Source organism: Pyrgilauda ruficollis, unplaced genomic scaffold (genome assembly GCF_017590135.1).
Source record: "Pyrgilauda ruficollis isolate IOZ18807 unplaced genomic scaffold, ASM1759013v1 scaffold39, whole genome shotgun sequence".
Classification (NCBI taxonomy): Eukaryota; Metazoa; Chordata; class Aves; order Passeriformes; family Passeridae; genus Pyrgilauda; species Pyrgilauda ruficollis.
The window spans coordinates 4,551,640-4,566,154 of record NW_024525378.1 but is presented as its reverse complement, the minus strand read 5'-3'; the positions used below and the strand labels follow the sequence as shown (position 1 = coordinate 4,566,154).

Genomic DNA, 14,515 nt, shown 5'->3' with positions numbered 1-14,515 from the left:
TGTAGAATCTAAAATCAAAATATATCAATATATTGTTGCCCCTGTGGGACAACAGTCCCACCTTTGCTGCTCTGCAGAACCTTGATTTATTTCTAGGATAACATATGGGAAAAAAAACAAAATAAAAAGGTTTTCTTTTGTTTTGTTACATTATGTATATTTATATTTAATTGTTGTTCACTGGCACCCAGTTCTCTGTGTTCTGGCTTTCATTTTTACAGCAGCACCATCGGGGCTGGACCAAACTTCAAGTCCCTGTGGTGTTCCTCACCCCCACCCTCCCCTTTCCTCCCTCCCCAGCTGCTGTCCAGCTTTTCCTGCTTATCCAGGGAGCTCCAAGAGGCTCCTGCCTGACCCAAATTCTCCTTCCAATGGGATTAACCCAGCCCTGCACACCCTCAGCATCCCAGGGCACCTTCATGGAACCATCTGCCTTCTCTAAGGCATGGAACCACACAATAAAACCCAATTCCAGACTCCCCAGTGGCACAGGAGCCTGTCCTGGGAGAGATCCTGAGGAATATTCCCTGTTCCACGGAAAAACCTGGAGCTGGCCCAGGGCAGCTCCCTCCTCTGCTGCTGCATCAGCTCCCAGCCCACCCCAGAGGTGGTTCTGCATCCAGAGCTGACTCCAGGGGCTGATTCCAGCAAAACCCTCAGCTCAGCATCCCAGGAGGAATTGCAGAGCAGAGGGAGGGGAGGGGGCTCTGTGTGTGTGTTTGTGTGTGTGTTACCTTCCAAGTTACCACACAGCCCCCAAATCCCACAGGCCATCATTCCAAAATTTGTGATGTTTTGTCTACTCTGGTGATTTAAGGTTTGTCAGAAAATGTCAGAAAGGCCACGGGGCCAAGGGCTTCCTGATGACTGAGGATTTTCTTTCACATGACCTTCCTGAAGTTGATTTTGGGCTCCAGACAGTGCTGCCTTCAGCTCTGACAGGGGCCGGCTGGCAGCAGATTCATGGGGATCTCTGGGGCATTCTGGCATTTTCAAACTGAGCCGGGGCTGTAATGCCTCCTAATCATCCAGAATATTGTTTCACTGGCGGGCTGGAAATGCCAGCCCCTCGCTTTGGTTAGCAGGGAAAAGGAGCCTGGGCTCCTGATGCAAACAATTAAAAACACATCAGATGTGAGTGGATAAACAGCAACGCTGGGTATTGGCATTTCATGTGTGATAGTGCACGTGGCTTTGAACAGGGGAGCTCTGAAATGAATTTTATAAACACAGAGGGAAAAGGAGGATCGGGAGAGAAGTGTTGAAACTGATAATTTGTGATCAAACTCTTATTTTGTTTCAAAATCTTAATTTGTGTTGAAACTCTTCGTTTGTGTTGAAACGGATAATTTGTGTTCAAACTGTTACATGTGTGAGCATTCCCACAAACCCCAAGCAAAGGGAGCAGGGACCAGCACAGGAGGGTTTCAGATTATTTAGGAAACTCTTGGTTATAAAACAGTTTAGGAATCTTGAATTTGCATGTGTTATTAGCATAATTGATTACTCAGCCAGAGTGTCTTAATGGGTCTCCTTTGTGCCCTGATCACAGAACCATGGAACGGTTTGGGTTGGACCATAAAGGTCACCTCATTCCACCCCATTCCATGGCCAGGGACACCTTCCACTGTCCCAGAGAGCTCCAATGTCCATCCAGCCTGGCCTGGGACACTTCCAGGGATCCAGGGGCAGCCACAGCTTCTCTGGGCACCCTGTGCCAGGGCATCCCACCCTCACAGAGAAGGATTCTAAATCATTTATTTTGCCAAGGGAGCAGCCACCTGTCTGCTGACCTCCACATAAATGCAGTTTCTAACTCAAAGCCAGCCCAAAGTCTGTGTGTCTGTGCTTGGGATGCATCAAGACGACAAGGTGACCTCTCCCAAACCTGCCTGGAGTTCAGGGGCGCTTTTATCTGAGGGAATGCTGCTCACTGCAGCCGTGTGTCACCTGAGCCATGCGTGGGAGCGGCTCAGCAGCACGTTTTGGACACCTCCTGAGCCCCAGCAATGCAGGGGAATCAGACACAGGTTATAAATCAGTGCTGGGGAACAGCTCGGCATCGCAGCTCTGGGGTTTGCACGGGATGGAGGAGGAGAAGAACCAGCTTAACTCACAAAAAGATCTTAGAGCTGGAGGAGCGAGGAGCTCTCACCATACCCCAAATCCACATTATTTGCCAGGGAGAAACGGGAAATTGCCATTAACCATTTCATAGCCTGCAGGTGTGGAGCCCTGGGACAGCCCCTGCTCTGCCCTGCGTGTGCCTGGGGCTGCCTCAGCCTTCTGCAGATACAGAGAGAGCAAACTTAACCACTGCCAGTCCTCTTAACTTGGCCTGATTTATGGGCTCAAAACCCCCCGAGATCTCTTCATGGAGCCATTTCTCATAGCCACACTCACTGAACAACCCAGCCCAAACATCTGTATCACAGAAATTCAACATACAATGTTATTCCTGCGAAATAATTTAACCATCACTTTCTTTGCCGACTTTTCCGTGCCAGCCTTACACCTTTTTTTTTTTTTTTCACTTTACATGCTTCATTTCAGCAAAATCAAGGATGCAAACTTCTTAGAAGTACTTAGTTTCCATGGAAACCTAAGCTGACCGCAACATTATTGTTCTCAAGAGGGAACTGACTTTACTATATGTTCATTCACTGAATTAATGGACTCCTGGTTCTTTTATTAGCAGCTCTCTAACAATAGAAAGAGAGAAATGTTATAAAAAAGACTCTCAGACAACTGTCCACTCTTTTGTCCAGGGCTTATTGGAATGACGCAAGTCTATTCAGGAAAAGATTATAAAAATCAACTCAAAGCTGCCTGTGTTTGTGGCTGCTAAATATACCTTTATTTCATAAAGATACAACCTATAAAACAAGCAAATTAAAGCTCTTTTTTAAAGTAGTAACTGTGAAGCAGCAGCCCTGGAGAAATGGGGCTTTAGCTCCCAAATCTGGGATTGTTGCCCCCTCCCACGGGGTTGTGGAGCATCTTTAGCCCCCAATTCTGTGTCAGTTCTTAGCCAGGATGAGGATTGTGTACAAACTGGAGGGGGGTGATTCTTCAATACACAGAAAAGTGAAGAAAAACTCACTGAAATCTGTGGGAAATCCTCACTGAGAGTTTGAGAACACCTTCTACAAGCTGGGGATAATATGATAATATATCCCTGTTAAGTGCAGAAATGCAATTTGTGCTGCAAAGGCAGCAACTCAGAGCAGGCCAGGTTCAAATCTGCACTTTGAAAAATTGCAAATCCGGGTTCAAATTTGCACTTTGAAAAATTGCAAATCCGAGTTCAAATCTGCAATTTGAGAAGTTGCAAATCTGGGTTCAAATTTGCAATTTGAAAAATTGCAAATCCGGGTTCAAATCTGCAATTTGAAACATTTCAAATCCTGGTTCGAATCTGCAATTTGAAACATTTCAAATCCTGGTTCAAATCTGCAATTTGAAACATTTCAAATCCGGGTTCAAATCTGCAATTTGAAACATTTCAAATCTGAGTTCAAATCTGCAATTTGAGAAATTCCAAATCTGAGTTCAAATCCGCAATTAAAAAAAATTGCAAATCCAGGCTCAAATCTGCAATTTGAAACATTTCAAATCCTGGTTCAAATCTGCAATTTGAAACATTTCAAATCCTGGTTCAAATCTGCAATTTGAGAAACGGCAAATCCCAGTTCAAATCTGCAATTTGAGAAATTCCAAATCCGAGTTCAAATCCGCAATTTTAAAAAATTGCAAATCCAGGTTCAAATCTGCAATTTGAAACATTTCAAATCCTGGTTCAAATCTGCAATTTGAGAAACGGCAAATCCAGGTTCAAATCTGCAATTTGCTCTCACAAGGCTCAGGCCTGGGGCGTTTGTCCTGCCCAGTAATTGCTGCACAAAAGACAGTGAGCAGCTCCCTTGCTCTTCCCTAACTGCCTTCCTGAGTGCTTATTGAAGTCTGATTTCTTACTCCTCTGGGTCATCATTCATCAGCCCCCCAGATCCCACCGGGAGAGCCCGGCCAGACCTCTCCACATCCCTCCTTGCCAGAGGCCATTCCTGGCGGCCCCGTGATATAGAAAATGTCTTCACAGCGACCCGGCGGGACGGGCCGCGGCCATAATACCCAAATAATCATTTGGCAAATTATCATAATTATCAATCAATCATCCCCGTGTGAACAATGTGCTGCTGAAGTATCAGATGGTTCCTGTGACCTGTAGCATTTTGGATATAATAATAAACCCGGGGAGATTTATGGCCCCATCCCGCTCTTCGCATCTGCAGCGGCAAAACGCTCGTTGGGTTTTGCTTTTGCTTTAGAGCTCAAAGCTTTCCTTGTACCTGGGTTTCTTGTTTGCTACTTGATGCTTTTTTAAAAGGCCAAAATTTCTGGTCACACCCTGAAACAGGACACCCAGTTTTCTAAAATTCGCTCTGTTTTTAAAAAGAAATCTGTGTGATTTGTGAGCGCAGAATAACCGTACTGCTTAAATTGCTTTTACTCCACAGCCTCATCAGCATTATATTTACAGCTTCTAATATTTGGCAATGTAGGAATGAGGCCAGCCAGAAGAGGGGGGAAAATTGGTTTTGTCTTCAGTTTTTGTTGTGTTTTGCACAATACCAGATTGAATCCAACCCTTTTGAAGCCGATAGCATCTCCCGCTCCCCGTGCAGCACATTCTTGTTAATGGATAAATTCAAGCTCTCCAGAAAGTCAAAGAATAAATTTAAAGCCTTTTGCCAAATGCCTATCCTATTGGATTTTGATAAGACGGCTATTGAGCTTTAATAATGTCTTCTATCCTTTTTCAGCTGGCCCTTAACATGTCTCTTTATTTGTCCCTAAAGCCTCTTCAGCGATGCCTTTTTATTACAAGTCTCTCAGCTTGCTCTCAGGGGAGACAGGGTCGACAAGAGTGATAGATAGATAACTCTATAGATTATCTCCCACAGATGTTTTCTCTCCAGTAGCCCCTCAGGCTATTCCCTCTAAGTAAACAGAAACTAAATAGAGAGTCTACTGAAGAGAGAAGTCCCTGAGGTCCCTTGTCACCACGGTCAGAAAAACAGCCCAGCCTGGGGAGGTTGGCTGGGAGCTCTGCACACACAGAGAATCCTTCCCCAGCATTCTGGAACCCTCATCCAAAGTGACCCTTGGAGGGGAGGGAAATGCATCTGCTTGGGGGGAAAAAAAAGAAAAAAAAAAGGTGTGTGTAATGGGCACAGGCTTTGCTTCCTGCTGGAGGAAGTGGAAATCTTTCAGCTCAAAGTTGAAGCAAAATGACAACGGGGACGGTGACAATGACAACAAGGTGTTTGCTGAGTTTATTAAATGCTTGGAAAATTCAGAGGGAGAGGACACTGAGCTGCTTTCTAAGCAAAATAAACAGAGTGCAGGGATATGGGCTGGGAAAAAGACATTTGGAAGCAGGGGACAGAAAACCCCCAGGTATTACTCGTATTTTTATCTCCGAGTGTCCTCATTCAGGTCACTAAAATAAGTAAAATAAGTGACTTTCCTGTTTTAATATTGCTTCCTGATGATTTAAAATTAAACAAACAAGATGAAGAGCTCGTGTATTTTTGTCTAAGTTAAACTAAATATCAGCCAGCAAAGGTGATACAAGGAAAGCTCGTTAGGTATGCACCACATTTCAATCCATAGATATGCAGCATAGATATAAAAAATGATCCTGGGTATGGTTCTTCAATGACATTGAATTAGTCCTGTCAGACAACCACTAACAGGAGCAGCATAGATATAAAAAATGATCCTGGGTATGGTTCTTCAATGACATTGAATTAGTCCTGTCAGACAACCACTAACAAAGAAATCAGCTTTGTGGTGTTAGTGGTCCCAGCAGAAATAACAGTAACATGAACTGAAGAATACTGGGTATGGTGAGAAATACTTATTCTTTGTGCTTCAAGCCAAAACAACCCATTTTATTCTACTACAAAACAGGCTCTGCTGTGCTATAGACTTTCTCCTGCCTTTCAGTTCATTAAAGTTATGTAAAAGAGTGTTTCTTTCCTGGGAGCTTAAGAGCAGAGATAGTTCTGGGGTCTGTTTTAAGCAGAGGTTGCTTCATGCACATCTCCCTACACCTCTCACTGCCATCACCTTCCCTTCCCTACTTTTTCCTGGTTTTACAGGTTTTTCTCTGCATTTTGGATTTTTTATTTTTTTTGCTCTTTCTAGTCCTTGTTAGTGCCCAATTCTGAACCTGTGATGCAGCAGTCAAAAGAGCCACTGAAATTATGGTTTCTGCAGCTCCGATTTCCTGCCCTCCCAGTTTAAATCAGGCCACCCACTCCAGTTACATTTGTCTTCAGTCACCTTCTCACCACCAACTCATCTCTGAAGGAATAGGAATAAATTGAAGTTAAATCTCAACCATTGTGTCTTCAGGGATATGACAACTGAATGATTTAGAGAGGCTGGAAAAGGAAATCTGCTCCCGAGAGGGTTTTGTGCCACTGGAGCCAAATGCCAGAGTGCTACTTCCAAACAATTGAGAGATCCTACAAAAATTGTCCAGAGTGATTTCTCATTCTTTAGTTTTCATTTTCTCCTGACTGAAAAGCTGTCTCACAGTAGTCTTTTCACAAGCCATAAAGTTTAGACTTGAACTCTTTACCTTACTGCTCTGACCTCCTTTACCCCAGCTGTAAAACCCTACTGCCCATCCTTCAATAAATTTATCACCTCATAAACTCCCACTAGTGCTTCTCTACAATGCATTTAAAAGACACAAGTGGAAGGCCAGGCCTTCCCCCCTTGTCAAATATCACAATTGTCCAGTTTTATACCTGCTGCACAAGGAAATATTTAAGGACATGGCATTTTTCAAAGACCTGCAGTTTTTGTAGCAATTCCCCTTGAAATAAAAGCACAAAGTTTAAATACAAACCCGCGGACTGAACATATAAAACTGCCAGTTTTGTGTTTCCCTGCTTCACACAACTCCTGCTCTCTTTGGGGTGCTGCAGGTCCTGGAGGTGGGGATGGAGAGTTCATTTGTGATATCATAATTAAAGACTGAATAAAAATTAGCTGAGCCATGGAGAATTCCCTCCATCCTTGTGGGGATAATGAGAACCTGCCACCTTGTCACCACGTCTGTCCAGACAAAAGGATCCCACAGAGGCAGGGACAGACACCCCATGAGTTATGGAGGTGCCCAAGGTAAAAAGTTCAGCCCTGTTGCCACAGGTCCCTGGCGAGGTCACGGCGTGCTCAGAGGATGTTTCCTCTTGGAAATAAAACCTGATTTTTTATTTTTTTAATGCGGTGAGAATAGAACAGGCCATACTGGACATGTGTCTGAATCCCTTTTCCCAGCTTGGCTCTGGAGCCTGGCAAGGATTGTATTTCACTCTGTTTGGCAGAGGGAAGCAAGGGATTCCTTTCAGTTTCAAGAGTGGAGAAGCAGCATGGCCTGAAGGATGAGCAGCAATGTGGCAAGGGCCAGCCTCAGAGATTTCCACTCCCAAAAACCTCACAAGCAGGACTGTGAACATCCTTTACAAGACAACTGCACATAAAAGGAGTCACAACCTTATTTCAGAGAGGATACACAAGCTACAGCCATTGAGAGGCTCTAATCAAACCCGACTTGTAAAGCTTTAATCAGCAAAGCTGTTAACCAACAGATCCGCATGGAGCAAAACCTCATTTCAGTGCCTCTGAGGGTAACCCCAACCCAAACAGCAGCCTGGCTACCCAAACATGCCATGCTGAGGCTGCCTCCCAGCTCCAGTGGAGACATTTGTGCAGCTGGGCTGAGTGTGGAACACATTTTCTCTGGTCACTGCTCCAGTTGGAGCTCCACAATGTGATGAAAAGCACCACTAATGCATCACATGGGCTGAATTTTATCCTTTCACAGACCTATTCCTTTTCCCTTGGACGTCACGTAAGCCACATTTGATGCTGAAGTGACCTCCAAAAATTTAGCACTTTTAACAAAGGACCAACATTTTCTTTTACTGGAAAAGAGGTAAATGAGGTTTCTCGCTTTGGCCCGGCGGCTGTTTGTGTTGTAGCTGAATCAAGGAACACCTCAAACTATTATTTTCTCTTTCATAATGACTGGAATCACAAAAAGACAGGAAAATATGCCAACAGAACCACAACACTTAATCCAAAAAAGCAACAGCAAACACTGGAAAACTTTTACGACGTTATTGCCATCAATGCCTCGGTTCAAAAGGGAGGAAAAAGTGTCCAGGTGCATTTCCAAGCCAGGGAATAAAACAACTCCCAGAAGACTGAGCCATGTCCTACCTTTTTAATATTGCCCTCCTGGGAGGTCACTTCGGGATCAGTCAGTATTTGCTAAGGAAAAAACAGAATAGAAACAAAATTCAGTTGTGTTGCAACTGAGAATGCTATAAAATAATAGAGATTCATATTGCTGTTGTTATGATGATGATGAGGAGAATGAATAAGTATTATATTATTGATAATAATGGCCAAAACTCACAACTGCACCCAGGTGTTTGGGAAGTTCAATGGAGTGCTTTCAGCACAACTGTAATTTAGATTTTTATATGTATAAATATATATAAGCAACAAACAAAACCAAGCAAAAACCAACAACAACAACAAAAAAAAAAAAAAAAACCAAAACAAAAAAAAGGGAAACCATTTTGTTTATTTATTTTACATATTTTTGTTTTGTTGTGTACATCCTTGCGAAAGTAAGCCGTCTGTGGCACACTGATTAGCGGAATGGGATCACAATTTTTGTCTATTGACTTAAGGAGCTAGTCCTGCTGAATATACTAAATATAACAACGCAGTGATAATATTTTCATAGTTGAATTATGTGTATTAAAAGAAATATTATATATATATATATTTTTTTTTTTTTAAGGTTTTCTGTCACTTCTGTGAATAATTCCCTTAGGTTGAGCAGACAAGGATGGGTGTAGGCACCAAGGGAAGAGGTACTCACAGGATTTCCAGGATTGAGTGCCTCTGGAGCAGGTCCTGGGATGCTCCAGCCCCCCAGGGCTCTTTAATTCCCCCTCCAGCCGAGGTGTGGTGGAACAAGTCATTAAATCGCTGCTGTGCTCCACCTCAGATTAGCTCCAGGTCAGCAGGCATTCGGGGAGGTCAAGTACCTCAACCCTGCATCCCCCTCCAGGATAAACACACCAGGAACGGACCTGATCCAGCGGCCCCGCTGGGAATTCCAGCGGCTCCCGGAGCTCTGGGGGGATCTGGGGTGGCTGAGGTCAGACAGGCACCCAAGGACAGGGGTGCTCGGGGTGCTCGGGGCTCCCAGAGATAGGAAGGTGATTCGGCTGCCAAAGAGCAGGAAAAACCTTCAAGAAGAGAGATGAATGTGGAAGGAAATGCAGGTTAAAATGGGGAAGGGGAGTTCAGGGAAGTTCAGGGAAGTTCAGGGAAGCTCAATGAAGATCAAGGAAGAGAAGCTCAGAGAAGTTAAGGGAAGGGAAGCTCAGGACAGTTCAGGGAAGGGAAGCTCAGAGAAGTTCAGGGAAGCTTAGGGAAGCTCAGGGAAGAGAAGTTCATGGAAGTTCAGGGAAGAAAAGTTCAGGGATGTTTAGGAAAGGAGATGGAAGGAGAAGCTCGGGGTGCTCGGGGCTCCCAGAGATAGGAAGGTGATTCGGCTGCCAAAGAGCAGGAAAAACCTTCAAGAAGAGACGAATGTGGAAGGAAATGTAGGTTAAAATGGAGAAGGGGAGTTCAGGGAAGTTCAGGGAAGCTTAGGAAAGTTCAGGGAAACTCAGTGAAGTTCAAGGAAGAGAAGTTCAGGGAAGTTCAGGGAAAAGAGGTTCATGGAAGTTCAGAGAAGTTCAGGGAAGTACAGGGAAGAGAAGTTCAGGGATGTTTAGGTGTTTAGGAAAGGAGATGAGAGGAGAGGGAGAGGAGAGGGAGAGGAGAGAGAGGAGAGGAGAGGAGAGGAGAGGAGAGGAGAGGAGAGGCTCCATTACATTTTAGCAGCTGACAGTTTGGCACAAAGCTCTTGGCTCCCTTTGGCCATGCCCAGGTGAGATCGACCGATTTACAAATTTCCAACCCATTGCCAAATCTCCAGCTCAGCTGCACTAACAAGGGGCTGTTTTTCCATGGGAAGAACCCCAAACCATCCCATGCTTTACACCAGCTCTAATGGACGTTGAAACTGCGGTTTCCAAAGTAGCTGAGAGCAAATAGGATCAAGAGGCAAATCCCAGAGCCATAAAATTCTGTGTTCCTACCCTGGAACACTCTGGCATCCCCATGAATGACTGGAGTTAAACATCCATCCTGCCTGTCCTAAATGTCACCAAGCTTCCAGGGAATGCTGACTGCTCACCAGGAGCTAGCAATCCCCAAAAACTTTGGAGAATTAGGCCATCAGACTTTCAGATCTGAAACAGAAATGCAAAACGACTCCGAAACATCCACGGGAACAAAGCTGCCTCCAAATGAAGACACTTCCCTGTAATTATTATTGCAAAAAGCTTTTGGGTACAATCAGAGAAGTGTGTGCAGTCAGAGTGTGTAATCCACTCGTCCAGCAGCACCATAAACGTGGAGGGGAAAGAAAACTCCAATGAAGTGCAAATTGGGCTGTGGTGGAGCCCTGTATAAACAGGCTTAAGAGTCAGGAATTCCTGAGTCGGAATGGAGATGCCAACACAAGCTTCCTTTTGTTGGTTTGGACAGGGCTGTGCTCAAGGGGCAAGTTCCTTCTCTGAAACCTTTTTTTTTTTTTTCAATTCATAGCAGATCCTGAATTTCAAAGTTCTTAGAGAACAGAATTTCGGTGAAAATATTTCATCCATGTTCAAAAATGGTGATTTTGCAGAAAATCTTCTGTAGGATCTTGCTTGTTTGGAATATTGGGAAATGGCTGGGGTTTGATATTTGGTGAAATCCTTTTTGAGTACCCATCAATTACAGAACTTTTGGGGAAAGAACCCCTCAAGAATTTTAATTTTGATGGAACCATCTCCACACTCAACCTATCAGAACATGGACAATCAGTGGTGAACATGCTGGTGGTGCTGCACTGCCTTGATGATCGTAAAGATCTTTCCCAACTTTAACAATTCTGTGATTCTGTGGGTGAAAAGGCATTTTAGCAATAGTGGGAGAGCAGGTTTACATTAAATATTTAATCCTTTCTTTACACCTGATTTAAAAAAATACGTCCAAGGTGTTATTGAGTTCTACCACAGACCATCTACATTGGCTTGGACACATCCCAGTGTCCTGAATATCCCATTTTCCCACTCCAGCTGAGCAGGTTGGCAGCTTGGAATGGTGTTGGCACCATCCACGTGGGGTGGCTGTGGAGGAGCAGAGGCCAGAATTCCAAACTTTCCCTTCCCCAGCCATGCCAGGGCTCCGAATGAGCCTTCAGAAACCTTCCTGGGAGCTGGAGGGAACCTCAGAATTGTCCTGCCGCATTCCCAGTGTGGAATAAACACTGCCTGACAACACCTGTGTGACCAGACAGCAACCCACCAGCCACACCAGGTGCCCTGGAGCAGAATCCCGGGATTCCACCCTCCATGGCACATAGGAAGGGGGTGATGCAACACCAGGATGTCCACGGCACCTCCTGCATGGAGGAGGAGAGGCAGAACCAGGCAAAGCAAGCCCCAGATGTGATGTTTATTAAGAAGAATAACAAGATACTTCGAAAATCTGCTCATTGGGTAATTTTAGCCCAGGCTGGGCTTCATCTCATGCGAATGCCACGAGACTAAATATAGAGCTGGACGTGTGCAGTGGGCTGCACTCCTGCACTTAGCACAGATGTTCCTGAATGTGCTCAAAACTTACACCACATGCTTTTTCTATCAACTGATCTGTTGATTTTAGCCAGGGGAAAGACAACATGTCAGCAGCAGCCACGTCAGGAGAGCCTGTGCCTTGGGCCTGGGCTGGAGGGGAATTTCTGTGCCTTTCCTTCCCTGGGCTCAGGGAATTGGTGGCACCAGGATCCTGCCTCAGATACACCAGTTAGGGATGTGCTAGAATTTTTACAGAGCCCCCTGAGTGTATACTAAACATGTCAGGGAACACCATGTGATTCTTTTTGAAAAACAGTTTACAAGCTGGCATTCTCCAGCTGCAGTTAACCCTAATTTGATTACATTACTGAGACAGATCACAATGAGCTTATGTAAATAGTAACGTTATCCATTCATCCCCCCCAGCTCAGATAAACTGTCATTTAGAGGGGGAAAAAAAAAACCCAACCCAAACTTCAATAGGCATGGCTTGATGCATTCAGCAGGGCATGGTGCATTCAGCAAACTCTGAGGATGGCAGACTGGAACCTGCCCCTGGAATTTGGATTTTTAAAGGGATATCTCCACATCTGCTGAGCTGGAAGGAGAAGAGAATGCCCAGTAACTGCACAGAAGGCAGATAACAGCACTGCTTTCAATAATTTGGTCTTTATTATCATCTGATTCTTCAGGAAGAGCTCAGTACCCCACTGATGGCACCAGCGATGCTCACAGCTGAGTGAGCACGGCAGGGTTTCACCCACCTGCCCTTGGCATTGCCCTTCCCCAGCCCTCCTGCCTGGCCAGGGCACTGGGGACATCCCTTCCAGCTCTGCAACTTGGGCTGTGCCACCTGCACCACCTCAGATCTGCCTCAGCATGCAGCTGGTTCAGAAAAAGAACCAGAAAACTCTTCTTTTGCCTTAAATCAGCCAAAGGTCTGTGATCCTTACTTGCACACAGGTTCACATGAATGCTGCAGGTGAGAGCAGAGGCTCTGGCCCTGCTGTGCCCAGTTTGTGCTGTTCACAGCTGGGTTCATGGCAGAGTTATTCTGTTTGTCTGGGATGTGGTGGCTGTTGTCTGCACAGCCTGCAGAGCAAACAGCTCCTTCCAGCCAGCTTCTTGTGGCTTTAAAAAATTAAAAAAAATGTCTCAGGTCAGAAAATCACAGAGTGCCCTGAGCTGAAAGGACCCACCAGGGTCACCCCAGCAATCCCAGCCTGTGCCTGGAGCTCTGGAACTCACAGCTCAGCTACTGAGCAACATCCACGCCTGTAACCCAGCCCCAAGCAGGACCCAGCACCTACAGGACGTGGTTTCTGAGCAGGTTAAACCATCTGGACAGCACTGGGAGCACCTCTCCTGTCCCACACCTCACCTCCTCCCTGCTCCTCTCTTCCACCCAGCTCAGGAGACAACGCTGTTATTAAGCTACAAATCTTGCTCTTCATAATTTCCATTAATTATTCCCTTAAAAGTTTTATCCTGCCAACTCCTAAGTGGGCTGGCCCCGGCCCAGTCACGTATTTAAGCAAGAAGTATCAGTGAAAAGAACAGAACCAGGAATGTCTCCACACCTAAGTGCTTTTCTGGCCATGGGCCAGGAGCACAAAGCACCTTGTGGGACCCAGCCCAGGCACAGAGCACCAGAACCCACAGCAGGTATTCCATAGGGAAGAGATTCTTTATCATTTTATATCAATTATCATATGATCCCAGACTTGTTTGGGTTGCAAGGGGTCTCAAAGAACATTTTGTTCCGCCCCCTGCCATGGGCAGGGACACCTTCCACTATCCTAGGGTACTCCAAGTCCCATCCACCTGGCCTTGGACACTTTCTTGGACACTTCCAGGGATCCAGGGGCAGCCACAGCTTGTCTGGGCACCCTGTGCCAGGGCCTGCCCACCCTCACAGGGAGGAATTCCTTCCCAATTTCCCACCTAAACTTCCCCTCTTGCAGTTTGAAGCCGTTCCCCACTGTCCTTGTCCCTCCACCCTCTCCCCATCTCTGCTGTGGGATCCCTTCCCTAATTGAGAAGACCCCAATTAGGTCACCCCAAAGCTTCTTTTCCCCAAGATCTTAATATATATATTTATATTTAAATATATATATTCAAACACAGCAGCCAACAACCCACGGAGCCACAGCACTGATGTGCATCTGTAGGAAAACCAGACATGGAAGAAACCCACAGAAAACCATTGCAGCACTTAAACATTTAGTCTTTCAGCCCTGTTGTTAAAATACAGGGATTTTATAGCATTTTCTGGCCAACAATTTACCAAAATCTTCCATTTTTTCTATAGTAAGCAAATCTGTGAGCCCTATTAACTCGAGGAAATTTTCAATATCCTGCCTTGGGAATTTGAAGTGGATGTGCCTGGAATTGAGAGGGAAGGGAGGAAAGCTCTTCTCTGAGGGGAAGAATTTCCTCTTTGCTGCTGAGGGAAGGAGGATGAAGAGCACAGCTCTGCCTGGCAAGGAACAAACCAGGGGCTGAAAAGAGTGGAAAGAATAAACCAACCATTCAGTGCTAAGGGCAACCCCAGCACAATTGGGAACACTGGGGAGCAGCCAAGCTGTGGTTTGTGGCCCAGGAACAGCCTGCAAAGCCCTGCCACTCCACAGACCATTTTATAACCATTTATTTTTTGGAAGCCTGGGCAAAAAGGTGGAACGGTGCTGCAGGGAAAATGTGTGGAATTAGGAGGGATCCACAGCCCAGAATTTCTGGAA

General features: G+C 45.4%; 1 protein-coding gene across 1 annotated transcript in view; it reads right to left on the bottom strand.

The window, feature by feature from the left end:
• The window catches only part of PRDM16 (PR/SET domain 16), a 296,734-nt gene that overhangs the window by 131,278 nt on the left and 150,941 nt on the right, over positions 1-14,515 (bottom strand). Inside the window, exon 4 of the mRNA XM_041476600.1 lies at positions 8,302-8,352. Within this exon, the coding sequence (XP_041332534.1) occupies positions 8,302-8,352 (51 nt within the window). The remainder of the gene's footprint in view (positions 1-8,301; positions 8,353-14,515) is intronic.